This window comes from Electrophorus electricus, chromosome 3, assembly GCF_041902795.1.
Source record: "Electrophorus electricus isolate QZ-2024a chromosome 3, ASM4190279v1, whole genome shotgun sequence".
NCBI classification, from domain to species: Eukaryota; Metazoa; Chordata; class Actinopteri; order Gymnotiformes; family Gymnotidae; genus Electrophorus; species Electrophorus electricus.
In genome coordinates, this window is record NC_137499.1 from 169,595 (window position 1) to 197,500 (window position 27,906).

General features: G+C 41.8%; 2 protein-coding genes and 1 long non-coding RNA gene across 28 annotated transcripts in view; 2 read left to right on the top strand and 1 right to left on the bottom strand.

Moving 5' to 3' along the window:
• The window catches only part of vps13c (vacuolar protein sorting 13 homolog C), a 47,594-nt gene extending 44,760 nt beyond the window's left edge, over window positions 1-2,834 (top strand). For all 8 annotated transcript variants that reach the window (XM_081708590.1, XM_081708597.1, XM_035533099.2 and 5 more), the window contains one exon: window positions 669-2,834. In XM_081708590.1, coding sequence (XP_081564716.1) covers window positions 669-770 — 102 coding nt within the window. In that variant the 3' untranslated portion in view covers window positions 771-2,834. The remainder of the gene's footprint in view (window positions 1-668) is intronic.
• Window positions 2,835-3,010: 176 nt separating this feature from the next.
• rorab (RAR-related orphan receptor A, paralog b) overlaps window positions 3,011-27,906 on the top strand; it is a 30,445-nt gene continuing 5,549 nt past the window's right edge. Inside the window, exons 1-7 of one of the 19 annotated variants that reach the window (XM_027021784.3) lie at window positions 3,011-3,618; window positions 18,801-18,824; window positions 25,128-25,213; window positions 25,468-25,609; window positions 26,013-26,519; window positions 27,250-27,371; window positions 27,720-27,852. In XM_027021784.3, the coding sequence (XP_026877585.2) occupies window positions 3,471-3,618; window positions 18,801-18,824; window positions 25,128-25,213; window positions 25,468-25,609; window positions 26,013-26,519; window positions 27,250-27,371; window positions 27,720-27,852 (1,162 nt within the window). In that variant the 5' untranslated portion in view covers window positions 3,011-3,470. Of the gene's footprint in view, window positions 3,619-3,800; window positions 3,863-18,800; window positions 18,825-19,493; window positions 21,012-21,098; window positions 22,049-22,098; window positions 22,906-25,127; window positions 25,214-25,467; window positions 25,610-26,012; window positions 26,520-27,249; window positions 27,372-27,719; window positions 27,853-27,906 lie in introns of those variants that run through there. The other 18 variants (XM_081708652.1, XM_027021786.3, XM_027021788.3 and 15 more) reach the window with 18 other exon arrangements.
• On the bottom strand, window positions 6,418-17,368 carry LOC145653988 (uncharacterized). Its single transcript, XR_014120225.1, has 3 exons — window positions 13,004-17,368; window positions 9,500-9,701; window positions 6,418-6,671 (listed from the first exon to the last, which is right to left on the bottom strand). It is a non-coding gene; the product is annotated as an uncharacterized LOC145653988 (long non-coding RNA).

Genomic DNA, 27,906 nt, shown 5'->3' on the forward strand with positions numbered 1-27,906 from the left:
GGACAAGTTGTAGAGGTTTTCATGGCTCTTGGGTAGCTTCCTGTGAGAGAAAGGGCCGAATCCTTCGTATGTTACAAAGGAGAAATCTGCAAGACCGGGTTAGATTAGAAACATGAGTTGAGAACGACAACTGGTTGTCCAAAGTTACCCCAGGCTACAAGCAGCTTCAGATGGTGATACCAGGGAGTTCTCGAAGGAAACTGTGAGGTCATGGTAAGGGTTGGGAGTACCTGGGATGTACAGAAGCTCGGTTTTACTGGGGTTAAGCTTCAAGTGGTGGGCTATCATCCATGATACAATGACAGTCAAGCATGTTGACATACATCTGGAGACCTTCATGTCGGAGGCTGGAAAAGAAGGAAATCACTGGATGTCATCAGCATAACAATGGTAGGAGAAGCCATGAGAAGATATTACATCACCAAGAGAATGAGTATACAAAGAGAAGGGGGCCTAATACTGAGCCTTGCGGAACACCAGTGGAGAGTCTACATGGTTTAGATGTGGATCCTCTCCAGTTCATTCATTGAACAGTAGAACTAGTTATACAGTAAACGTTTGACCTCTTTGTAGGCTAACGTTTGAGTGTTTGGCTGTGTAGCTCTGTGGTGTACTGTCTGTAGAGCACTCGGCACTCCATTAACCTTCGATTGTCTTGTCTTCCATAGACACTGCGGCACGCCATCCAGAATGCCCAGCTAGCTCGCCGGCAGCATCAGATGGTCAGACAGAAATCCCAGCGCTTCCTCAAACCAGGCAGCACAGCCTAAACCAGACCAATCCCAGCGCTTCCTCAAACCAGGCATCCCAGCTTGGGCTCAGACAGTGCACCATATCAGAGCATTGCCTCTCAACACTGAAACACATATGAGATCAACATGACATACAAGCACACTTTACCACAGGGCTGCAGAACTCACATTAGATATATTGCATCTTGATACTTTTTCTTTTCATTTTATTTGTTTTTGTTTGTTTTTAATTATCTGCTCTTGCACTTCATTTTGATATCCCATAAAGAGTGCTGGTGCAGAGATGCATGCTGGGTTTACATGTGTTGCCCCAATTTGATTGTGTGTAGTGGTTGGTTAGAATGGAGCGGAGCGCCTGCCAGCTTGTTCTGCCTTCATCTGCGGCGTTCCCTGGTTTCAGGGACTTGTCTGCATCCCAGTGATGCTAAGATAATCCATCCAACTGACTTTGCTCCAGAACTGAATAGATTCCTTTTAACTGCATTTTTATCAACAGGCAATTCTTGTGGTTTCTTCAAGATTGTCTTGATGTATGTGGTGGTATCTGGGAGTGTGGAGTCTCTAGAAAGCCTCCTGATATGGTTTCAGGAGGAGAAGAATTCATACAGTAGCTGTTCTTAGTTCTCTTCACCATTGCAGAGTTCAGCTCACTTTTTTCTCATTGCCCAGCACAGTACAGTTGTGAGTCTGTTAAACTGATCTGCTGGTTAACCGTCCTGCTCTGCTTTCTTGGGAAGACAGCTGTCCAAATGCAGGCATGTGCAACCATTTTGTTCTTTCTCTTTCCCTGTCATTGTTAGTCAGGGTCCTAAAATGTTCACAGACCATTCAAACACTAGAATCTGACAGCACCAGATACTGTGGAGACAGAATCGGGTGAATTTAAAGAGTTTTGGTGATAAAACCACATGTGTATTTTATTCTTAATGAAAATGTTTATTGCACTAGGGTTCACTGAGGGCACAAATGAGACTAGCAAACTAAAATGCTTTAAATGTAATAAAATAATTCAGTGAATTAAAATAATTCAGTAAATGAAATTATTAAACAAGATAATTCTTTCATAAATAAAAATGCACTTTCTTCTTGTACAGTAATAATCTGTGCTTAAAGGCACATTGTTCTCATCTGTTTAATAGTTGTATTGGTTATACAGTGTTTCTAAAGAATTTAACTGGTGTGTTTTTGGTTCATATTATGAGACATTTTACTGTGGTATTATGACTCATTTGAATATGGTTGTGAATATGGTTTCTTGGTGAGAGGTGTGTGTGTGTGTGTGTGTGTGTGTGTGTGCGCGTGCGCGCGCATGCTTGTGGAAGACAGTTTGTGTTTGAGTGAATGAGAGAGTGCATGTGTATGTGTGAAAGAGATGCAGTGAGTGTGTGTGTGTGAGAGGCAAAGAAAGAATGAGTGTGTGTGTAAGAGAGTGAGTGAGTAAATGTGGGTGTGAGAGAAAGTGTGAGGCAAAGAGTGAGTGAGGGAGTGAGAGAGAGAGGGAGGAGGTGCAAAGAAGTTATATTCTCAGCATGCTGCGTTGTTCCACCAAAGTAGAGAAAACGGCGGTGATCCATCACTAGTACACCAGCAGTAACACAAAACCACTTTGTAGTTGCACTTCGCTTCACACTGACACTGCTTTCACTCAGACAGCAGAGATGGTGAAGGGGGTGTGTAGGTCTATCTTCACCTCATCGCTGTTTCCAACATGAAGGCCAGCACACATACACAGAGTCATGGTTATCAGCAGGGTAACACACCTTATGATCTAATAACCCAGCATTTGCCTTCCTGGCTATGATCATAAATCTATTTGATGTATTTTTTGTGGTTTGTGATTTTCTGGGGGTGATATTATCCATTACAACATAATAAAAGTACACCTGTAATGTAAAATCTGTTATCTTCGTAAATACATTTTTAGCATATTCTCAGTGTTGTTTTAGTTTTACATTTACATTTGATAGATTCTATTCACAGCTATTTACAAAATTGTATTGTCTCGTCGGAAATTATACTTCCCTATGGTACAGTTCTACCTTATATCAATGCTAATAAACCGCGCTGATATTTTTGCAGTGATTTGCAGCCTAGGCAATCCATGCATGGTGCCTCGTGCAATGTTTTGGGGCGGTGTTATGCGGAAGTACGTCAGCAACATAGTCACTCGTCACATGCCAAAGCATGCTGTGTGTGTGTGTGTGTGTGTGTGTGTGTGTGTGTGTGTGTGTGTGTGTGTGTGTGTGTGTGTGTGTGTGTGTGTGTGTGTGTGTGTGTCTGTGCGCGCGCGTGCGCGCACATACGTACCCACTGATAGATTTTCCTTATTTGATTAAAACTACAACAGCAAGATACGTTAATCAAGTACCTAGTGGATATGCGAAAGAAATGAATTATTGGCAATATCCACGATGACCAAAATCTATAAATGACTTTAAAATTACTTCGCATTTATTGATAATTGGTGATCTGACTACAAATATAAGGAATTTAGTGATAGATTCTTGCTACATTTCCTTCCTTAATGACAAGCGTTGGTGTGGCGTCCCCAGCGCGCTCTGCAGCGCTGTCGGTGGACTGAACAACCACGCCCGCGCGGAGCAGAGCAGCTGTGTGTGTCCTCAAATGGAGTCTGCATGAACCGACGGTGGAAGGACGAACTGCAGTATTTAAAAACACATCTTCTACTCTAGGAAGACGATATTGTAACAGTGCAATATGGATCTACCGCCCGACCCCGTCAGAGACTCGGCCGAATGCGCTACTAAAGCGGTCACATTGGATGAGAACATCCCGGTAAAGCTCCACACCAAGGCTGAGACCGAGCACCCGGCGAGAAGGCAGAGCTGTTCCAGCACCAACAGAGGTGAGGTCCAATTCGCAGAAACTTGCTAAAGGAACCCTTGCGTCGCTGAGTGGTAGTGGTGGTGGTGGTGGGGGGTGGTTTGGCATGTGGGGTGGGGGGGGTGTAGTGGTGGTGGTTGGGTGTGGAGGGTAGTGGTGTGTGTGTGGGATGGTGGTGGTATGGGGGGTGGTTTGGCAGGTGGTGTGGGGGTAGGGGGTGGTGTGGCTACGGGGTGGTTCGTCCGGCTCCCGGTGCTCTTCGGCAGGTAAAGTCACAGCGTCCGTTTCGCCCACTGACACACTGGTTCTATTTCTCTGTAGTCTGTAACTATAACCAGGCTCCAGTTACAAATTTCTATTTTATTGTGATTGTTTTTGCCAGTGCATGGCCACCCGATACTGATGAAAATATGTCCTAACAGATTAGATGTCAGATGGAATCATTCTTTGACTAAGTTGTTGAAATAGACTCGTGTGTTTGGGAGTTAGGGTTAGCTGGCTACAGAAAACCCAACATACCCAAATATCCCGTAAACATATTCTGTGGAGTTTGGAACAGCTTTGTAAAGCTCCCCCTACATCGAGTCCTTTTCCTAATAAAGACAGGCACACCACATTATATGTCCCGGATTAAAGACAGTGACAAAACATGTAAATCTCGAGTTGATTATCAGTAATATCAGGGTTATTAGCAGTAATCTCAGGTTTATTAGCAGTAATCCATCAGATTTAAAGTCAGATTAGTGTTCTCAGACGTGTCTCCGCGCCGTTATGTAACGCCAGACCGGGAGCATTGAGGCATTTTCACTCCTTCATTGCCGGTTTAAGCAGTCGGCTTCATGTCCATTGGATTAGCAGGACATTTCTTATATTTGGCTGTTTAACTTGGTGTTGCCTGTGATCTCATTCTCGCTCGCTAGCTCGTTCTCCGTGGTTACGTAACACGGTACTAGCACGGAGGCTCGAGCACCGAAGGCTCGGTAACCGGAGGTCTTGTCCAACGCGCGGGCTTTCATAACCCTAACCCTGCCCGCTGGCTCTGCTTCGGGATCTACTGAAGACTTGAACGATTTATTCTTACAATTAGAGAAAACGGTTCCATTGTGCTTATTAGGAAACATGCGCACAGCTGTTTTATGAATGGGTTTAAATCTACATATCTGTCGCCTTCGAATCGGTCTTTTATAGCGCAGTCGTTTAATTTTTTTTTCTCAAAATTGGGTAAAATGCAGTTTAGTTAATGAATTACAGGTGTACATGTTATGTATTCGTATGACCCCAGTAGGCCAGTTTGAGACTGTGCTCTTAAGCCTTAATATAAAACCTGTGGAATTTCTTTAGCATGCAGGTGAGGTTTTACATTAATCTCTCTAAAGGCTCAATCGACCGTAATAAACTAAACCTGTGTGGACGATTTTCTGATTTCCTGAACTGCATTTAAACGTTACTCCATTTCCACCAGGTGGGAGGGATGATTTCTGTTCTGATTCCTATATGGTAGATATCAAGTCCATAAAATCGTAAGAGCACAAGTCCTGAAGTTTGATGGTTAAGCATTTCTGTGCTTACATGATTAGCACTTAGGAAGCTTACATATTTGTGCAGTATTTCATCTCTCTGGGAATTCAGATACTGTGAGATCATGTTGTAACTAAGCCATGAAAAGTTCTGGCAAAGATTTTCTTGCATCAGCAAAATTGTTAATTATGTGTATATAATATAGTCTTAAAACAGAAAAATACAATTTCATACACTTAATAAATACTGTGACATCCTGATAAATACTGTGCCATACTACTACTAAATACCATGCCATACTCCTTATAAATACAGTTATGGCATTTAGCTGACACCTTTATCCAAAGCGACTTAAAGTTATGACTGACTACAACTTGAGCAATTGAGGGTTAAGGGTCTTGCTCAGGGGCCCAAGAGCAGCGACTTGGCAGTGGTGGAGCTTGAACAAGCAACCTTCCAATTACAAGTCAAGTAACTTAACCACTGAGCCAACACTGCCCATGCTACTGTGCCATACCCCTGATAAATACTGTGCCATACTACTGATTAATACTGTGCTCTAAAGCATTTTATCAGCTTGTACCAGACAGTATACATCCTGGGGCTCTCTGTTTTGGTGATGTTTCCACTGTGTGAGATATTCTGGTGTACAGGGCTGGGCTGGGAGCAGGGGTCTAAGGATAACACACATACACTCACACACCACATTGCTCAGCACTGTCTGTAATAGTATCTCTGTTCTTTAAAGTATGCTTGAGGTCAACCCAAGTTCTTTAGCTCATAAAATACCGATCAGAGAAAATTCTGATCTAAGAAAATAATTATTTTAACATTGTAAAGGTTTTACAGTTCTCATGATGTCTCAGTAGGAGCCCTGGTTCTGGGAAAGGCGTGTTTTCATGTGGATGTCATGCAGGTTTTGTTTCACTGAACTAGACTGCATAGACTGATGCTCCCTTCTGTCCTAATAGGGTAGCAGTGATTTGAAAATGTAGTTTCTTGTTTATAGTATAATGTGCAACAGAAATTCTGTTTTTAAAAGGTTTTATTGTGTTGTTAACTGTGCTGTTATTTTCTTTGTGTTGTTTTCATTAACAACATTACATTAGTGGAAGAAAAACTGTTGAATGTATCTGAATAATCTCTTAGCTCTTGTAAAAAGCAGGTTCTAAGATATATTTTTACAGTCTGGGTGTGGTGTATGAATGAATTATGAGTTAGGATTGTGGTTTATGAATGTTTAGAATGTTGTTATGAGTTATGATCAGAGTAATGTCACATCACCCAGCAGAGTAACACATGCACCCCCCCCCCCCCCCCCACACACACACACACACAGCTGGATGGATATGTGCTTTGTGACACTGATTGAAAAGTGCAGGAATGATGTCAGACCAGGCAGGAACCGCAATGACAAAGAGCAGTAATGCAGCACAGTGAAAGAAACAGAATAAACATTCATGAGTTGTGTAGTTTTTCCCTCCAGCATTGCCTTTAGGTAAGATGGTTAATAATCCACTGCAGTACTCTTCAGATATCACACAGCAAGAGATCCTCCTGGAGGTGAGAGCATAACACATCAATCAAGACTCTGCTGTACTTGGCACTGGATTTCAATATTCTTGACTAAAACCTACATTTAAACTACTTTAAGGTTAGGAGGTTAGGTTTAGGGGCTTAGGGTTAGGGTTTTTATTACAGTTTTCTTGGGTTAGGTTTAGGGTTAGGGTTATAGATAGGTTTAGGGTTAGGTTAGTGTTAGGGTTAGGTTTAGGGTTAGGGTTGGGGTTAGGGGGTTAGCTTTACAGTTAGGGGTTTTTACAGTTTTCAGTTCTCTTAAAACTTCAACTAAATAGTCAATTCTTGTCACTTCTTGACAGGAATACTGAGTAATGACAGTAAAAACAACTGAATATAGCAGCTAATCTCCTCAGACTCTGCTGCAATACAGAGCTGCAACAGACCAAAAGAGCAAAAGTTGTAAAGCCTCTAGAAGAGGCAAATAGCATTAACTGACAAGTGTGTGTGTGTGTGTGGTACATTGTTAGATTAAGCAAACATATGGCAGTCAAAATAAACTTGCACCCTGCCCCTTGCACACCAGCAGACACTGTAATGGGCTTTTGACTTTGCAACCAGATGCATCTTTGGTTATTAAATCACAAATTTAAAATGATCTTGTATTCTAGTCCACTGGGTTAGGGTTAGAGTTAGGCTTAGCGTTAGGGTTAGGGTTGGGTAAGGGTTAGAGATAGGGTTAGGGTTAGCATAACATTACATCACACTTAACTATCTTTTGTTAAATTACTGTGACATGTTAATCTTCACATTACCATATCCTAGATATTCATATTTTTTATATTCATTTGTTAATATTCATATTGCCAGTCAGTTACATGTTTTTCCTTAAAGGAATAATTCCCAAAGTTCTGCATAATGAGCTCATTTACATAATGCTAACTGCTATATATATATAGTCACATTAATTGTCATAGCTCCTTGTTTATGAGATTCATTATGTTTTATATTTTGTAAATATATGAGATTTTTATATTTTGTAACTATATGAGATATTTGAGATGTTTTAGTTAATATCAGTGTAATTATACAGTGGCTACTTCTTTTCCATCTGTTTCTCTCTCTCTCTCTCTCTCTCTCTCTCTCTGTGTGTGTGTGTGTGTGTGTGTGTGTGAGAGAGAGAGAGAGAGATCGGCACAGGGAACCTCATTTATACACTCCATTCATCTTCCCTCCCCATACGTGGAATACCAGATTCATATTTATAGCGCAGTGGTCATCAGTTTGTTTCTCTGTCTTCCTTCTGCCTGTCGGTTTTCATTTGTTGTTGTATCTAGTTCTTACTATCCTTGTTTGTCATACACTAACCTTTATCTGCATAACTGCTGTTAGTGTTTGCATGCAGCTACACTTAGAAAACTATATTACACCCCTCTGTAAAGGTCAATAAGGTTTTATGTTTTCATATAGAAATAAATAAATTATATGTGTATATTTTATTGATAGTATGCAGTGTTGTCAGGCAGTTGTAACCCAGCATATGCAGACAGTTAACTGGGATGAAAGTTTTAGTAAATTAATAAATTGTTACATTATTTAGAAATAGCCTTTTCTATATATTTTCTTTAACCTGTTATTATATCACTTTTTAATGCTAGAACTGTAGCATAGAGTGTAATAGAACTGTAGACTGTACTGTAGCACAAACATTCACCTTTTTGAATGATTATTATTATTATTATTATTATGTGTCAAAGCAACAGATCTCAGAGGAGCTGCAGTTCAAACGTTCGTGAGGAATTTCAGCTCTGACCCCAGTAACCAAGGAGAAGTGCATGTTCCGTATGTGGTCATAGTTTGTCATGCATGTTCTGACAAACACAGACTGGTAAATGCACAAAACACCAATATCAGTGCAGTGATCCGAATACTGGAGTGAAAACTGGAGCTTAGCTGAAGTGTTACAGTGCTACTAACAGGCATTTGTGTCATTCAGTACTAGGGTTTAGTACTGGGGTTTAGTACTAGGGTCAGATGAAGTCTATTAAAGTGCTACTGAGAGGTATGCTTACCAGTAAGTACTAGGTCTCAATACTAATGCGTAGTACTATGTTTTAGTTCTACGGTACAATACTAGGGTTTAGTACTGGGGTTCAGTACTAGGGTCATCTGAAGTCTATTACAGTGCTACTGACAGTTATGTTTACCGGTCAGTAATTAGCAATAAGTTTTTTGTGCTGCTCAAAGAAGTGGAATTGAACAATTACATCAGTGTCATAATTATGCATTTAAGCAAAGTGGAATTTAAGACTAACAGATGTAACAGGCTGTGGTGTTTATTGTTTGTGTAAGTATTTTGTATTTGGTGTTCTATCTCTCTTCTTCCTTTGATCCCTTCTTCATGTCATTGAGGGATAGGATTAGGATTAGAATTAGGATTATGGTTAATATTTGGGTTAGGATTAGGGTTAGGATTAGGGGTAGCTCAGCAATGGCTTTCGTTTGAGAGGAAATGAGAGTTGCATCTGAACAAAATGTGACAGAGTGTGTGAGTGTGTGTGTGTGTGTGTGAATGTGTGTGTGAGTGTGTGCGCGTGTGTAGATTTGTATGTTTCGTTGTGACTTTTGTCTTCTGCTTTACATAACAGTGAGAGATGTTTTGTAGTGTGTCTGTCTGGTCAAAATCTAAACCCAGCAAGCCAGTTACTATGACAACACTTAAACAAAACCTGGTGTTTCTAGGATTAATTATTTCCAGAACAGAGTATCAAGCAGAAATAGGCAAACATCTTTATATCCTTATAGGTCTGCAAGACATTTGCATCATCCATTAGACTGCATGACTGTTTCAGTGTTACCGCACATACTGTTCTCCATGGTAATAGAGCGGGTGGTGGCTCTCTGCAGATTAGAGAGATCAGCAGGCAGAGGGGAGCAGGAGTGGATGTGCAGGAAAGCAGACGATCTTCTTTACCCAGAACCACTTTCCCATCAAACTCCCTGCTGGAGTCGGGGTGTGACACACCTTCCCTTGTTTTACCGTCAATGTGACCATCAACAGCTTCCTTTCTGTCCAGTAAACACACATTTCATAATTATTTCCCTCAGTGCAAATAATAAATTATTCATATTTCAGGTTGTAGACTGAAAAGCTGTTAATCTCTAAACAGAAACAGATTGAGATGCTTTGCCTCCACTGCTCTGTGCTGACGGAGCTGAACAGTGAGTCACTGCTTGGCTGGACCAGCGAGAGGAAATGCACCATGTCTGTCACACCTCGTCCTGAATCTGTACTGTAAAATGACTGTAAAAGTCGCCCTTGTTTCTGGCGGTATCATTCAGTAGTGGGAGGCTTGTGTGTAAATGCCTTGTTGTATAGTGACACTTAAACGCTGTAACATGCAGATTTCAGAGTGAGTGAGAATAGTTGGGCAGGAGTTGCTGTATGCTCTGAATGAGCAGAACAGCTGCTAATATGAGATATGATGAGTAATTTCCCAGATGCAGCGTTTGGGTAGGAGAACCAGGCTAGCACTGGAACGTTATGGAAAAAGATCTTTAGTAACTAGGATTATGTAAACCATACTGTTATGCAATATTGTCAAAGGCTTAGATGTTTTCTCTATTATTTCCTAACCTAGGAGAGTAAAAGTTTCTGTTTCTTGTTTGTTTGTTTGTATGTTTTGTTTTGATTTATGTTTTGTTGTTTTTTTGCTGTTGTTGTTTTTATCTTCTGGATGTCTGAGAGCCAGTAGGGGGCAGTATTTAGGTGCTACATCTTGACCATTTCCCTTGTAGCAAATTTGGTTGGTGTGTTTTGTACCAAAACAAAAACTGAATGTGATGGTATATACAGAAAGTTCTGATGGCTCATATCAGAGGTTCGCAGAGCCGCGGTCTGTCATGGGAGCTGGTGGAATGAGCTGCTATCTCTCAGCTGCTAGCAGGATTGTTACTCAGTAGGGGGTCAAATGTAGCATTGAAATCATCTGTAATTTGTGTTATTTTCCATCTGTCTTCTTTAGGCCCCCCACCCCATCTGCTCTCTGCATTCTCAGAGTCCTGCTTCAAGATTTTATTCATCCCTGTGGAGGCTTAAGCCCTGTTTTTATCATTCTCTCCCCATCCCTCATTCTCTCACTCATTCTCGGGCCCTCGCTGTCTCCTCTCTCTCTTTCTTTATCTCTCTTTTTTTCCCATTTCTAATATACATATATTAGCTGCATATATATATATATATAATACAGGTCATTGTATTTCTCCCTCTGCAGGAGTGCAGTCGCGCCCTCATTAATCTTTCAGGGGAGTATTATGGGATGTCATGGGTGTGTCATGGGTGTGTTAAGGGAGTGTTATGGGTGTGTCGTGGGAGTGTTATGGGACTCTTTTGGGAGTATTAGTGGGCATTTCTAATTCCTCATTAACAAGCACTGATTGAGCAATGTGTCTCCTCCCCTCTTCTCCTCGCTCTCCTCCTCCCCTCTCCTCCCCACTCCCCCTCTTTGCTCCTGGTCGTTTTCTCTGTGTTCAGATGTAGTTTTGCTCTACCTGCCCAGTTTAGCTAAATCCATGTGCTGCACTCTACTGTGTGTGTGTGTGTGTGTGTGTGTGTGTGTGTGTGTGTGTGTGTATGTGTGTGTGTATGTGTGTGTGTATGTGTGTGTGTATGTGTGTGTGTATGTGTGTGTGTATGTGTGTGTGTGTATGTGTGTGTGTGTGTGATGTCTACTGGGAATATGCTTATTTGTGTAATGAGTGCTTGTGTGTGTTTAGGTAATTTCTAGAAATACACAAACACACACATATACACATACACAAACACACATATACACGTACACAAACACACACACATACACAAACAGACATATACACATACATATATATGCACACAAAAATATCCACATACACACATATTTACACGTGTGTACATATGGACATATAAACACAAACACAGACATCTCACTGAAATACTGGCTATGTGACTCGTGACAGGACATGACTGAGCCCTCTCCTGTTTCATAACACAGAGCAGTCACAGAGAATGCTTCCAGAATTAACACTCTACACACTCCATCTCCTTCTACCACATCTCCAGTACTCATATAGTGATTCCTGCAGTATCATTAGTTAGAGGTGTTCAAGGTTACAATGAAATGTCTACAGGACATAAAACAAAGTAGCTACATAAAATATGCACAATAACTGGACAGTGAAAAAGTTATTTACAGTTATTTAGTCTGTTTGGTAGTTGAACAGAACAGTATTGAATGTTTGCATATAGGGGGTACAAGTGCATTTAGCCCATGGTAGGAGCTGTCAATCATAATGTCTGCCAGTCATAATGTTTATCAGTCATAATGTCTTTGAACCAAAGACCAGTGTTACCAGCCGTAGTTTCCACTGTCAATCAGATGCAATAATACTTCATTAATTACTTAATTACCCCCCCTTCTCTCTAGCCCCCCACTCTCTATCTCTCACCCTGCCCTAATGATGTGTACAGAAGAACTGTATACACACCTTACTGTACACACACCTTATACACACCTTTTATATGTACATATATATGTATATGTACACCTTTTACACACATCTTATACACACCTTACTGTATTTACAGTGGAGCAGCGGTAGCTCAGTGGTTAAGGTATTTGACTTGTAATCAGAATGTTGCTGGTTCCAGCCTCACCATTGCCGCTATTGGGCCCCTGAGCAAGACCCTTAATCCTCAATTGCTCAACTTGTACTCAGTCATAATTGCAAGTCGCTTTGGATAAAAGCATCAGCTAAATGCTGTATGTGTAAATTTACACTTTATACACACATTGCTGTATACACACCATACTGTATTTACACCTTATACACATCTTACTGTATTCACACCTTACTGTATATGCAACTTACTGTATACACACCTTATACAGACCTTACTGTATACACACCTTATACACACCTTATACACACCTTACTTTATGCCTGTCTTCTCAGTTTCTGACTGTGTGTGTTTTCCACTTGAACTTTAAATGTTACATTTAGACATTATAAGCAGATTTATTTTTGAGGCCTGAATCCTCACACAGGGTTAAATAGTATGTGAGAAAATGGCTTCTCTCACAGTTCAGTTCACTAGACCACGTAAACGCCCTGAATACTTTGGCATTATGCTTGCACAAACAAGACTCAGTCTTGGGCTGTTAAACCTTTCCCGTTTTCTATAATACTTTTCTCATCTCTTGTGAACTTGCATTTGATAATTTTCTCTGACACAGTAGGCAAGGAAATCCATATATGTCTACAAATCATATACAACAAAGACAATGAATGAACAATTCATATAATTTCAGAACTCAGGATGTCTCGGAGGTATTTACTGAGGAGTAGAGGAGTCTTGATGCTTCACTGATCGTCCCACTGATCGTCAGGGTCATTGTGCCGTTGCAGTTGATTTGGTTTTTGAAAACTAATAGTTTTGTCTGGCTCTGAGGACTTGAGCTCTAGATTAATCTTTGAAGGGCTGATCTCAGAGCAGCCTAGGCAGACACGCTCACACATGCACACATACATGCTCACTGACTCAGACATGCTCACTGACACACAGACACTCACACAGACACACAAGCATGCTCAGACACACAAGCACTCTCACAGACACTCACACAGACACACAAGCATGCTCGCAGACACTCACACAGACACACACGCTCGCAGACACTCACACAGACACACATGCTCACAGACACTCACAGACACACGAGCATTCTCACAGACACTCACACAGACACACAAGCATGCTTACAGACACTCACACAGATATTCACGTGCTCACAGACACTCACACAGACACACACACGCTCACAGACACACACACACTCACAGACACACACACGCTCACAGACACTCACACAGACGCACGCATGCTCACAGACACTCACACGCTCACAGACATGCTCAGCCCTGCACTGGAACACATTAGACAGGTTGTGTGTCTCCGCCCGCTTGGCTCAGAGTCAGTTAATTAAGTAATCAAAGCCTCAGGGTTGGAGTTTGAAAGCAGGGGAACCATCTGTCTGTTATTTTGCTCCAAATGTCCCAGACACAAGATGGAAAACACATGATTAGTTTCAGTTTAAAGCTGGCATCAATGATGATAAGAAAGAAAGAAAAACTCATAGCTAAGAAATTACTGTTCTATTTGCTGTGCATTAAATCTAGTGGAACCAGCCTTCATATATAGAATATAAGTTTAATCATATATGTTATTTTACATTTTATAGCAGGATTGTAGTGACACTGTAACACATTTTACAACATAAATGGTGAAATTAAATTGATAAATACAATAGATAAAACAGAAATGGTTTAATAGACCACTGTGTGATTAAGTGAGCAGTTTCTCACATGTGAGGTTTTAGATGAAACCCCAGACCAGCCTACTGTGGTCAACTAATCCCTCCAGCAGGCAGCTAATGTCCCTGGAAGCCACTGTAAATTCTGAATTTGAGCTTCTGTAATATATAGTCTTATAGTAAAAAAAAAAAAAAATTCATTTCAGTTTCAGGCTTTTATTTTGAAAAGAGGAAGTAGCATGTCTGTAATAGTTAGAAAAGAAAGTCAACAAGACTGTAGAGCTCAAGCAAAGAAACAGGGCTGCTAGAGATTAGAGATACAATATCCTGCTTTCAAGTCAAGAGTGATCCAACCACCTTATATCAAATCCCCACACGCTTACAGCATTTTTAAACATGCAACTGACCGATATGCCATAATGATTTCAGCTGGTGACTCATGTCTAGCGCTAGTTGCATTTCCACCATCAAATTATTGTGTATGTTTGCAGTGTGTAACATGTTTATCTGTGTACGTTTGCCATGTGTAACGTAACCCCATCGTCTCTGTTGCAGGGACCCCACAGGGGATTGGTTTTTTTTTTTCCAGTAAATGCATTTATATGTGCAGGACAGAAGGTAATCCTAAACCCTGCTCTGAGACTACCCTAAACAGCACTAAACCCTAAACAGCACAAACCTTAAACAGGCCTAAACCCTAAACAGCACTAAACCCTAAACAGCCCTATACCCTAAACAGTGTTAAACCCTGAACAGCCCTATACCCTAAACAGCACTAAACCTTAAACAGGCCTAAACCCTAAACAGCACTAAACCCCAAACAGCCCTATACCCTAAACAGTGTTAAACCCTAAACATCCCTATACCCTAAACAGTGTTAAACCCTAAACAGCCCTATACCCTAAATAGTGTTAAACCCTAAACATCCTAAACAAGCAGCCCTGCTCTGAGAGATTTTGCCCATATGCTTTTTTACACATCTGTTATGAAGACTCCTATTTACATGCAGTTGTACCCCTTTTTTCTGCATATATGGTTTATTGAATTGTGCTGTTCACTGAATATGTCCATCTGACAGGAAACGAGCATCAAGAGCTCATGGTGGTTGGTAGATGAGGACGTTGGTAGAATTTCTCTGTCCTCATTTGAACACTATGTACTGAACTGACCCTTCACTGAGCCCTGCCCCTCTTGGTTACTGTTACTGTGCGTCATGCTCTCTCATGTTTATCGCATTTCAGACATTCCAAAGGAAATAATAGTACATTTCTGGAATAATAGTTCTGAAATATCAGAGAGAAGCAAACAGAAAGGACTGTGAATGAAGAGGATCTTAAAACTGAGGGAAGAGCTCCCAGTGGCAGTTGGTCCTGACAATGAAATGGCCTTTCAGACTGAGTATATTGACATTTCTAATGTAGTTAATTATGAACCTCTATGTTCTGGTTTGCACACCAACCTCTGCACTGGAGGTGTTCAACATCTCCCTGATGTTCCTCCGTTGGACAGAAATGGAGTGCAGCTACAGGACAGACACACTACGGAGTGCTGATATATTCTACGTTAGAATGTGTCTGTTATGCAACCAACATTACTACAGTTTCTTTTATGTGGTTTATTTGCTCATCATCAATGATGCACAACTAACTAGCTAGCAGTCTAACTTGAACAACTGTGCTAAGATTGCTAATGTTATTTAACATCGTAGCTGTTTTTGTTGAGCCTCACTGGATTCAGCTGTGTGAGGTCTCTGGAAAAGCAAAATAGCAAAAACCCTGACATGATCCACGCCTACTGGCTACAGAAAATAACTGTTCTGCATGACCAACTAGCAGAATAAATGAACCACCTGCTAAATACTGGCTGCTATCTGGCCTGGATAACAGATGACAGGGCAGAACCAGTTATGAAGTGCCACCAAATACAAACCAATAACCTGCCTGGCCAGAGCGCGGAAGCTCCTGTCAAGAGTACAAGCAGCCAAGCTGAAGGCCAAAGCCTTGCACTAGGATTCCATGACCAGACAGACTCACATAAATGTTGTCTAGAATGACTACATGAAAGCTTAAAAACACTCACCCTACTCAAAAACAGCCTGCCACATACCTGAATACTCAAATAACCAGCCTGCCACATAACTGAATATTCAAATACCCAGCCTGCCACATAACTGAATATTCAAATACCCAGCCTGCCACATAACTGAATATTCAAATACCCAGTCTGCCAGATACCTGAATGCTCAAATACCCAGTCCTACATAAAGTCAATAAGACAATAAGGGCTTTCATCCAGAGCTCAATGGAACACCTAGAAGCTGACTCAAAGACACTTGCCCAGGTGGCTATAAAATGTGATATATATCAAGTAGGCTTACAGATCCACCTGATCAGTATCCACACCAAGGACACAGGAATGTCATGTGGGCTAAAGAAGTGACCCGAACAAAAGGGGCAGTGGTAGCTCAGTGCTTTATGTACTTGACTCGTATTCAGAAAGTTGCCAGAAAAAGTCCCACCACTGCCAAGCTGCCACTCTTGGGCCCCTGAACAAGACCCTTAACCCTCAATTGTGCAAGTTGTACTCTTCCATAATTGTAAGTCACTTTGGCTAAATGCGTCAGCTAAATGCCATAAAAAATGTAAATGTAGTTGAATAAGGCCATATAACATACCTGGAGGACAGCTACAAACACTTGGCGATTCTCCAATCACATGGAATCCATGAGTCAGAAATGAGAAGGACAGTGATGTCCAAGTACCTCCACAGGGTACAGCAGGTCCTCAAAGAGTCAGTTGAATGGGAGCAATAACATCAAAGCCAAAAACACGTATGCTCTACCAGTCTTCAGATACCCCGCAGGCACAATAAGATGGCCAAGACTCCTTGCAATGCGTGGGTCACTCCACCCAAGAGCTAATATCTAAAGGCTGTATACCATATGGAAGGAGGAGGATGGGGCTTACAAAATGCAAGATCCACTGTCAAGGGTGAGACAAGGAACATGAACGTGTTGTAGCAAGGATGAGCTGTTGAGGGAGTACCTGGAATGTACCACCAGCAGAGAGCGGGGGAGGGCTGACAGCACAAAAGAAGTCCTAAAATGGAGTCTGTGTACAGAACGCTCTGGGAGAATAAAGAACCTGGAATCAGGATGCAAGACTGAGAGAAAAGAGAGACTGAGACACAAGTGTCAGGGATAGAGTAATAGAAATAGAATATAGCAATAGAAAGAAAGTGGAAGGTTAACACCAAGGTTGACCTGGATGGGGCTGGATGGGTGTCTCCAGTGTATCCCAGGAATGACATCATCAGTCTCAGTCCAGAAGATCACAATCCTAGGAACAGCAAAAATACTGCACAACACCCAAAAAACTCAGTCTTCTGGTAGAAGGCCTGAGTGGGAAGAAAAACATATAACCATCTACAGGACTGAGACAAATTTAAAAGTGTATATATATATATATATATATATATATATATATATATATATATATATATATATATAAATATAATAAAGATTTCCCACTCACCCTCCCCAGGGGTCTTTTTACTTCAAACTTGGGTCCTCTACCAGAGGCCTGGGAATTTGTGGGTCCCGTGTAGTATCTTAGCTGTTCCCAGGACTGCACTCTTCTGATCCGAGATCTCAGATGTTGTTCCTGATATCTACTGGAGCCATTCTCCCAGTCACATCCCCCAGTCCTCCAGTTACCATGGGAACCGCAGTTACCTTCACCACCTTCTTTAGCTCTTCCCTCAACTCTTGGTATTTCTCAAGATCTTCGTGTTCTTTGTTTCTGATGTTATCAGGAATCATCACATCTATCACTACGGCCCTCTTCTGCTGTTTTTCCATCACGACTATGTCCGGCTGGTTAATTATCACCATTTTGACTGTTTCTATCTGGAAGTCCCACAGGATCCTGTTCCTCCTCATTCCCATCCCCCTTGGGTTTCTTCTGTCTGAAGTATTCATGGGGGCGCTACACTTTTGAGCGACTCCAGACTGCACTGCTAGTATGTTATCTGTGCTACCTGTTCTTGTGCATTTTTCTTGTGCATTAAGGATGGAATATATGATACAAAAAGTTATGATTTTGGTAATCTGCCTACAAGCGGTGATGGATCTTTGAGTGCTTACTGGCCTAGCAGCTAACTATGCTGGAAGAACTATTTACACAGGAGAAGCCTCTCTTGGATTAGTCTCTTGGATTAATCTCTTGGATTAGACTCTTGGATTAGACTATGTGGAAATACCTGCAAAAGAAGTTACACCGTGTACCTCAGTATTTGGAGCAGAATTACTAAAACAACAAACGGATTAGATTATTATTACATTTCTGTAGGTATCAGGTATTACATTTCTGTCTGATAGGTCCTTTGCATTAGAATGGATGCCTTGGCCTGTAGCACACCAACAGAGATTAAAAGAGACGGGATAGAATGATAATGTCTTCTCTTGGGACTGAGCAGTAAAATGTAACACTGGTAAATAATGAATTAGACCGGGCTGTGTGTCCGGCTCTTTGGTGCCTGGTGCTGTCTGCACATACACAGATATTATGTAGACTTTCCGCGTGCTTTATCATACTGCTGAGTGTGTACAGGGACTGGAATAACACACACAGTAACAGACTGACTAAGAACACCTGAGCAGTAAGGGCTTTGGTTCTACTACTTTCTCAGATAAAATTTAATGTTGAAGCAACTAGGTTTATCTTATACGTCTTTCCACAGACTGGTAGACAGACACAGTGGGTAAGCAGGATGTTTGATACTTAACCCAATATATTAATTTCTTCTCTGTTTTCTTTTTCAGATGTAACAAAGAAGACACACACATGTAAGTATCTATGTGAGTTATTATTTTATTCCATTATGCTGTAGTATTCAATGACCGAGTGAATAAATGTGGCTAAATGTGGAGAATATGCTTAATCCTGAGGCCCTCATAGTCAAGGATTAAGATTATGGTTTGGATTACCTAACCCTAACCCTCATATATTAAAGGATGAGCAGGGTTTTCTCTCCTTTTGGTTCCTCACCATGATTTTTATCACCAGGCTGAACAAAAGTACCTTTTATTGTGGCAAGATATCATAACATAAAATGGCATAATATCATAAAATAACATTACATAAAATAGTATAAGATAAAATAAAATAGTATAAGATACCATAAGATATCTTAACATAAGATAGTATAACATAAGATGGTATAAGACTATATAAAATAACATAAGATAGCATAATACAGTATAAGATAACATAAAATTGTATAACATAGTATGTTTATATTCTGTATGAAAAGGAAGAAGAAAGAAAGGAATTTCCGTGTCCGTGTGTGTATGTGTGTGTGTGTGTAATACAGTATGTGTTTTTCTGTTTGTGTTGGAAGCACTGTATACAGAGCAGCGGCTGGGAGTGTGTACAGCATGTCTGGTCTGGTGACGTGGCCTTCACATTGTTGGAGAGGCTGCAGAGCAATGGTCAGACACTCTGATCTTAGATCAGACCCTATACCCCCAGCACAGAGCAGATCACTCTCAGAGTCTGTCTGTATTAAGGAGTACAGTGTGTGTCACTCTCAGAGTCTGTGTGCATTAAGGAGTGCAGTGTCTGTGATAGGGGTGTATGATAGGGGTGTGTGCGTGTGTGACAGTGTGTGTGTTTGTAGGGGTGTGTGTGATAGTGTGTGTGTTTGTAGGGGTGTGTGTGATAGTGATGTGCATGTGTGTGATAGTGTGTGTGTTTGTCGGGGTGTGTGTGATAGGGGTGTGTGTAATTGTATGTATGTTTGTAGGGGTGTGCTCCAGGTACTGTTCCCTGTGTTTGGGTTGGGGACAGGCTTGTCTGACACATTCCCAGCTGTAGCTGGTCTTCCAGAAATCACCCAGTTTTTGTTGTTAGACATGTATGTAGTAGCACAGGAGGATGTGAGTTTACAGGCTCAGTGTAGACTGTGAGTGTGAGGTGGACCAGGGTTAGCCTGGCGTGGGCCAGGTCATTAGCTTTCAGGTGGCTCTGTGCCCAGTGTTCACCCATCCAGAGCCCTGACACACATGGGCAGAGTGAGAAAGATGCCAGTTATCCTGTAGGCAAACTAGTGCAATTTCAAATCCCTGCTGTACATCTGAGGGTCTTGTTTAATTCTGCTTACATTATTTAGTAACTCAATTGTAAGGTCTATATATTATGTTGTCTATTATTAGCAGCAGTTTGACTTTGTTATACACAGATGCATTCTCTCCTGTTACTGAAGACTGGTCTTATATTTGCTGTTTGGGATTGATAACTGATTGCACATCTAGTTGTTAATTCTAGTGAGGATGTTAACTAACTCTAGTTAATTAATAACAAGTCATTAACAAGTAGGAGACAGAACTGAAAGAGTCAGAAAAACAGACCAACAGGAAGGCAGACCAGGATGTGTTCCTTTTGGAGAACTCTGATGATATGATACTATATTATGAAAATAGAACATGCATAGCCAATATTAAACGTCTTTAAATCTACTCAGCTGTATACTGCAATGATTACTGAAATGACTGAAAAAGAAACCTCCCACACACCCACCCCTTCCTCCTTGGTCTTCCATTGGCCGATTCTGCTGTCATTCAGGAGTGGTCTAGGTTTAGTGCTGAGGCATCACATGGATTCTCATGTGGTTGGAGCAGTGAGGCAGAGAGGAGAGGAAAAGAGAGGAGGCAGCGTCACACAAACACACACACATGCACGCACGCACACACACACACACACACACACACACGTATGCGCATGCTTACACACACACACACATCCGCGCACACACACATAGACACACACACATATGCGCATGCTTGCGCACACACACACATGCGCGCGCGTATGCACATGCTTGTACATGCACACACACACACACGCACACACACATACACGCACACACACACACACACACACACCCTGGAGGGAGCAATGTGGATGGATCAGTGTGGCTGTTGCTAAATCTCAGACAGGCGGCAGGATGTACTTTGTGTTCACAGCCATGAAAGGTAGGAGAGTGCACACAGGATTCTGCTGTTGGAATAAGATGCGCTAGTGTGTGTGTGTGTGTGTGTGAGTGTGTGTGTGTGTGTGTGTGTGTGTGTGTGTGTGTGTGTGTGTGTGTGTGTGTGTGTGTGTGTGAGTGTGTGTGAGTGTGTGTGAGTGTGTGTGTGTGTGTGTGTGTGTGTGTGTGTGTGAGTGTGTGAGAGAGAGAGAGAGACAAAGAGTGGATTTGTTAAGGAATCTGTGATAGTCTGGTAATATCTTAAGAGATGTGTGCATGTGTGCGCGCGTGTGTGTGTGTGTGTGTGTGTGTGTGTGTGTGTGTGTGTGTGTGTGTGTGTGTGTGTGTGTGTGTGTGTGTGTGTGTGTGTGTGTGTGTGTGTGTGTGTGTGTTTTCCAGCTGTAATAAGTTGTCTAATTGTGAAGTTGACTGATGGCTGTAGACTGCTTTGGGCACTGCAAAAACAAGTGGCCATGTTGGATTGTTGGGATGACATGGGAATGTTGCCATGTTAGATTATTTAGTAATGTTGTCATGTTAGATTATTAGGATGACATGGGAATGTTGCCATGTTGGATTATTAGGATGACATGGAAATGTTGCCAGGTGGGATTGTTGGCATGACATGGGAATGTTGCCAGGTTGGATTGTTGGCATGACATGGAAATGTTGCTATGTTGGATTGTTGGCATGACATGGAAATGTTGCCATGTTGGATTATTAGGATGACATGGGAATGTTGCCATGTTGGATTGTTGGAATGACATGGGAATATTGCCATGTTGGATTATTTAGGAATGTTGGCCAGTGGCCTATTTATGGCAGCACTGATGACAGAACAACTTGCTTGTTAATCTGAACAACAACAGCCACTGCAGTTTACTTAACCCTCACACCCCCACTCTGAATCACCACCCATGAACACACACACACACACACGCACACACACACCCCGGAGGGAGCAATGTGGATGGATCAGTGTGGCTGTTGCTAAATCTCAGACAGGTGGCAGGATGTACTTTGTGTTCACAGCCATGAAAGGTAGGAGAGTGCACACAGGATTCTGCTGTTGGAATAAGATGCGCTAGTGTGTGTGTGTGTGAGTGTGTGTGTGTGTGTGTGTGTGTGTGTGTGTGTGTGTGTGTGTGTGAGTGTGAGTGTGCGTGTGTGTGTTTGCCAGCTGTAATAAATTGTCTAATTGTGAAGTTGACTGATGGCTGTAGACTGCTTTGGGCACTGCAAAAACGAGTGGCCATGTTGGATTGTTGGGATCACATGGGAATGTTGCCATGTTGGATTATTTAGGAATGTTGCCATGTTGGATTATTTAGGAATGTTGTTCCAGTGGCCTATTTATGGCAGCACAACTTGCTTGTTAATCTGAACAGCAACAGCCACTGCAGTTTACTTAACCCTCACACCCCCACTCTGAATCACCACCCATGAACACACACACACACACACACACACAAACACGCAAACACACACAAAAAAAACACACAAAAAAAACCACACACAAATATGCGCACACAGACACACACGTACACTCCCTCCCTCTCTCTCTCTCTCTCACTCACAAACACACACACTTTCAGAATAACCGTATAAAGGATAATAAATCACCCTTTTAGGATAAATATCAACACCCATATTCAGACGCTGGTCTTCTCAAAGTACCAGCATGGTCCAGAGTAGCAGACAGTTTGATATAATTCTTATTCTTCGCTTCCTGTTTTGGCTCTTCCTGTTTGGGGTGACCACAGAAGCTCATCTGATTCTTCCTCTCACTTGGTCATCATCTGTAGGTCCTCCATCACCACATCCAGGAAGGTCCTCTTTTCCAGTAGTTCTATCGTCAGCATTCATCTCCCTGTATACCTCCTGCCTCCTCAACACAGGTCCAAACCTTCTAATCTGACACACTTAACACACTCATTCCTGATCCTGATCATTCCTGATCATCCTGATCATTCCTGAACATGGTTTAAAAATTATATTATTATGGATATTAAAGCGCCATCTGCAGGGGTGAGTTATGAAAGGTCAGATCATAAAGTGTATAGTGTATTCAGATTAAACAGACTGTTCGGTCTGAGTGAAAGCGATCAGGCTACAATTCTCTCCAACTATGTACCCCATTCATTAAAAAGGGGATACACTCAAACTTGAACTATGACTGGACTAGATGTGGATTTGAGTGTGTTTGTTTGTTTTTGTGTGTGTGTGTGTTTGTTTGTTTTTGTGGGTGTGTGTTTGCATGTTTGTTTGTGGGTGTGTGTGTGTGTGTGTGTGAGAGAGAGAGACACTGTGATGGTTTACTTGTTTTTGTTCTTACAAAAACGTCACTTCAACATTTTCAAACCACAGTTTGAAATAGTGGGAGCGTCTGTGTGTGCGTCTGTGTGTGTGTGCGTCTGTGTGTGTGTGCGTCTGTGTTTGTGTGCGTCTGTGTGTGTGTGCGTCTGTGTGTGTGTGTGTGTGTGTGTGTGTGTGTGTGTGTGTGAGATGGGAGGCATTTCATGGTTTTGCTGGAGGGACTGTATCTCTCTCTCCTCTTCTGCTCTGCTTGGATCTTCGCCACATCACACTGTCCTTGTCAACAGTGGCAACCCTGGGGCAAAAGGGTAACTCCAACTGTAGTGGACGTAGCTGTAGTGGACGTAGCTGTAGTGCAGGTAGTTGTGCCACCCAGCAACCAAAGGATTGTACCTGCCTGCTTCATTAACTAATGATCACGAAAAGATCAACCTTTTAGACGAAAATGAATTATTTATTGTTATTAGTATGTAGCTTGCAAGTTAATATACAAAAGATCATTTTAAAAGGCATTGTGGACAAAGTGCTTCTTGTCACTATGATATTATGTTCTGTTTTTTTCCATTATGGTGTCATTTGAAACAGATCTGTGGATCATACATGAGAGACTTGTATGTTAGACACGGTTAGGCAGTTATGTACATATACGTGTAATATGTACATATATGTGTAATATGTACATATATGTTACATATATGTTAGACAGGGTTAGGTTTATGTACATATATGTGTAATATGTACATATATATTACACAGGGTTTGGCAGTTATGTACATATATGTGTAATATGTACATATATGTTACATATATGTTAGACAGGGTTAGGTTTATGTACATATATGTGTAATATGTACATATATATTACACAGGGTTTGGCAGTTATGTACATATATGTGTAATATGTACATATATATGTCATATGTACATATATGTTAGATAGACCACACAGTACCACCACTCAGTACCATCACACTGTACCACCACGCTGTAGTATCACATAGTTTCTGTTTGTGAATACCGCACATCTATGCACAAACACACAATAAAAACAGTCATATTAGGCTTTGGTGGTGGAGCTTGCACTCTTGATGAATGATTGATTATGCTGAGTGATGATGTCATCAGCACATATATTTTGTACTTAAACAAAAATATTCTTCTCTGACTTTGGACAACATCCACCATATTCCTTTGAAGTGCTGTAACATACAGCTGCTGTGAATAATAACACCTGAACTGAACACTACAAAAGGACAAGTAGATTATGTGAATTATTACATTGTTAATGGCTGATTTAAGGTGGTCTTTATGTTGATGATTGATTTAAGGTTGTCTTTATGTTAATGACTGCTTTAAGGGGGTCTTTATGTTGATGACTGATTTAATGTGGTCTTTGCTGATGACTGATTTAAGCTGGTCTTTGTGTTAATGACTGATTTAAGGTGGTCTTTGCTGATGACTGATTTAAGGTTGTCTTTATGTTAATGACTGATTTAAGGTTGTCTTTATGTTGATGACTGATTTAATGTGGTCTTTGCTGATGACTGATTTAATGTGGTCTTTGCTGATGACTGATTTAAGGTGGTCTTTGCTGATGACTGATTTAAGGTGGTCTTTATGTTAATGACTGATTTAAGGTGGTCTCACCTATACTTGGTAGCATTTAAAGGTGAAATATTCCTTTAAAAAATGTTTGGTTTTTCTATACAAGCATGCAATATAATTAAGGCTGTTCAGAAACTAGCCAAAAAAAGGTTACTCAAATATTGGTTTCTGTGTGTGTGTCTGTGTTTTCTCTCTTTAGCCCAAATTGAGAGTATTCCCTGTAAGATCTGTGGCGATAAATCATCCGGGATCCATTATGGCGTTATCACATGTGAGGGATGTAAGGTAGCGCCGTTATAACTGTCACAAGCCTGAGGACAACCATTCACTCACATGTTTTGCTAAATTCACTAGTCAAACAGCTATTTTTTATACTGTTTTTTTTTAACATTGTTTTTAATACTAGTGAAATCCCTCTCTCTCTCTCTCTCTCCCTCTCTCGCTCTCTCTCTCTCCCTCTCTCTCTCTCTCCCTCTCTCTCTCTCTCTCTCTCTCTCTCTCTCTCTCCCTCTCTCTCTCTCCCTCTCTGTCCCTGTCAGGGTTTCTTTCGTAGGAGTCAGCAGGGAGCGGTTGTGTACTCGTGTCCTCGTCAGAAAAGCTGTGTGATTGACCGCACCAGCCGTAACCGCTGCCAGTACTGTCGGCTACAGAAGTGCCTGGCAGTGGGCATGTCGAGAGACGGTGCGGTTCCTTCATGTGTGTGTGCGTGCGTGTGTGCGCGAGCATGTGTACAAGCGTACGTGTTTGTGTGTGCGTGTGTGGACCAGTGCGTGTGTGTCTGTGTGTGTTGCAAGCATGTGCTTGTGTGTACGAGCGTGTGTGTGTGTGTGTCTGTGTGTGTGTGTTCCCTCCCACATCCTCAATGCACATGGCACATCAATCTATTTTTCTCCATGTTCTTGCAGATATGGATGTCCTCAGATATACTCAGATGTATTCAGATGTACTATATTTAATCTGTACTACTGTCACAGTGACCTCTCTAAAAACAGATCCTTAAAAAATAGAATTGCAGATGTTTAGTGATGAAAACTGCATGACCATAACATATATCGTGTGTGTGTGCGTGTGTGTGTCTGCACAGCGGTGAAATTTGGGCGCATGTCTAAGAAGCAGAGGGACAGTCTGTTTGCAGAGGTCCAACGACATCGACAGCAGCGACAACAGGAGGAACCAGCCGGGGAGGAGTTAGAGGAGGGGCGGGACTCCAAGCCACCTGGAGAGGAGGAGTCAGACGAGGGGCGGGACCCCCAGCCACCTGGAGAGGAGGCATCAGACGAGGGGCGGGACTCCCAGCCACCTGGAGAGGCAGAGCCATTAACACCCTCTTACAGCCTCTCCACCAATGGCCTCACAGTACTTCCTAATGAACTTGGCAGTTATGTAAATGGTCACACCACAGATGAAGGGAAGGGGAGCTCTGTGATTGGTGGATTCTACCTGGACACTCAGCCCTCTCCCGACCAGTCAGGTCTCGATATGGATGACATTAAACTTGAGCCGGTCTGTGACCTAAGTCCTGAATCGGCCACTGACCCATACTGTTGCTATAGCAATAACACTTCAGCTACTGATGACATGAATGATTTGGGTAAGAAACTAGCATACACACACACACACACACACACACACACACACACACACACACACACACACACACACACAAATAAGACTCTTAACAAGCTTCCACACTGAAGCAGTGACTGTCAGCTAAGAGATGTGTAGTAGCAGGGGGCAGTGAATTCAGCTCCATGCCTCATTACAATGTGTCACCAGTAATTAGTGCCTCATTAGCACAGGCCAATCAGAAAACAGCAGGGCCCTCAGCAGGCCAATCAGCAAACAGCAGGGACCTCAGCATGGGAAATCAACCAGTCATATCCCTTATGACTAAAACACACGCTCATTTTGAACCATAATTATCTTCATTTCCTTCTTTGAAAAACACTGTTCAGTAAAAATAAAAAAAAAAGTGATGAGATATATAATAGTGTACACTCTGAGAATTTGTGGTCCAGGAAAGAACTGCTGTTTGATTATAGTTTGTATGGAACAAAATCAAGTTCTGATTTGCTTCTGAATGATTGTACTACCCAGTAATAAGTTGAAATTTTTCCACATATATTATAAATGGCAGCCATTGGAGTCGATGATCAACTGCTTTTATATTCAAATAAAAGTCCAACACCAGCTGAAATCTCTAAAAACAAATCTGCTGATTACACAGAAACTTTTTTGTGCACAATAACAAGATGTGAGTGTTTGTGGGATAAGAGCTTTGTTTATTGTAGCTATGCGACTGTGTCGTGTGTTTGAAACAGAACATCTGTCCATGATCATCTGTAAGTCGCACATGGAGACATGCCAGTACCTGCAGGAGGAGCTGCAGTCCAGCAGCAGGTCCACCGTGCTGCACGCCGACCTGGACGCCTACCAGATGAAGGTGGGTGGGTGAGCTTGGATTCCCATTACAGAGGCTACAGAGGCTGACCCTGACCCCAACACTAACCCTAGACACAGGGTTGGGTTTAAGACTAACCCTAACCCCAAACCTAACACTAGACACAGGGTTGGATTTAAGCCTAACACCAATTCCAAGTCTAGCCATAACCCTCACTTGACACACAGGGTGGGGTTTAACCCTAAAGCTAGACACGGTTGGGTTTAATTGTATCATTATTCAACTAGAGTAATGCAGTAGTGTGTGGTTTTGCATAAAGGTGTTGGTGTGTGTGCACGCATGTGTGTGTGTGTGTGTGTGTGTTGAAACCTCTCTTTCTCTCTCTCTCAGTCTCAGGAGGAGATGTGGCAGGTGTGTGCGGTAAAAATGACAGAAGCAGTGCAGTACGTAGTGGAGTTCGCCAAGCGTATCGATGGATTTATGGACCTGTGTCAGAATGATCAGATAGTACTGCTCAAAGCAGGTACACACACATACACACGATCAGATAGTACTGCTCAAAGCAGGTACACACACA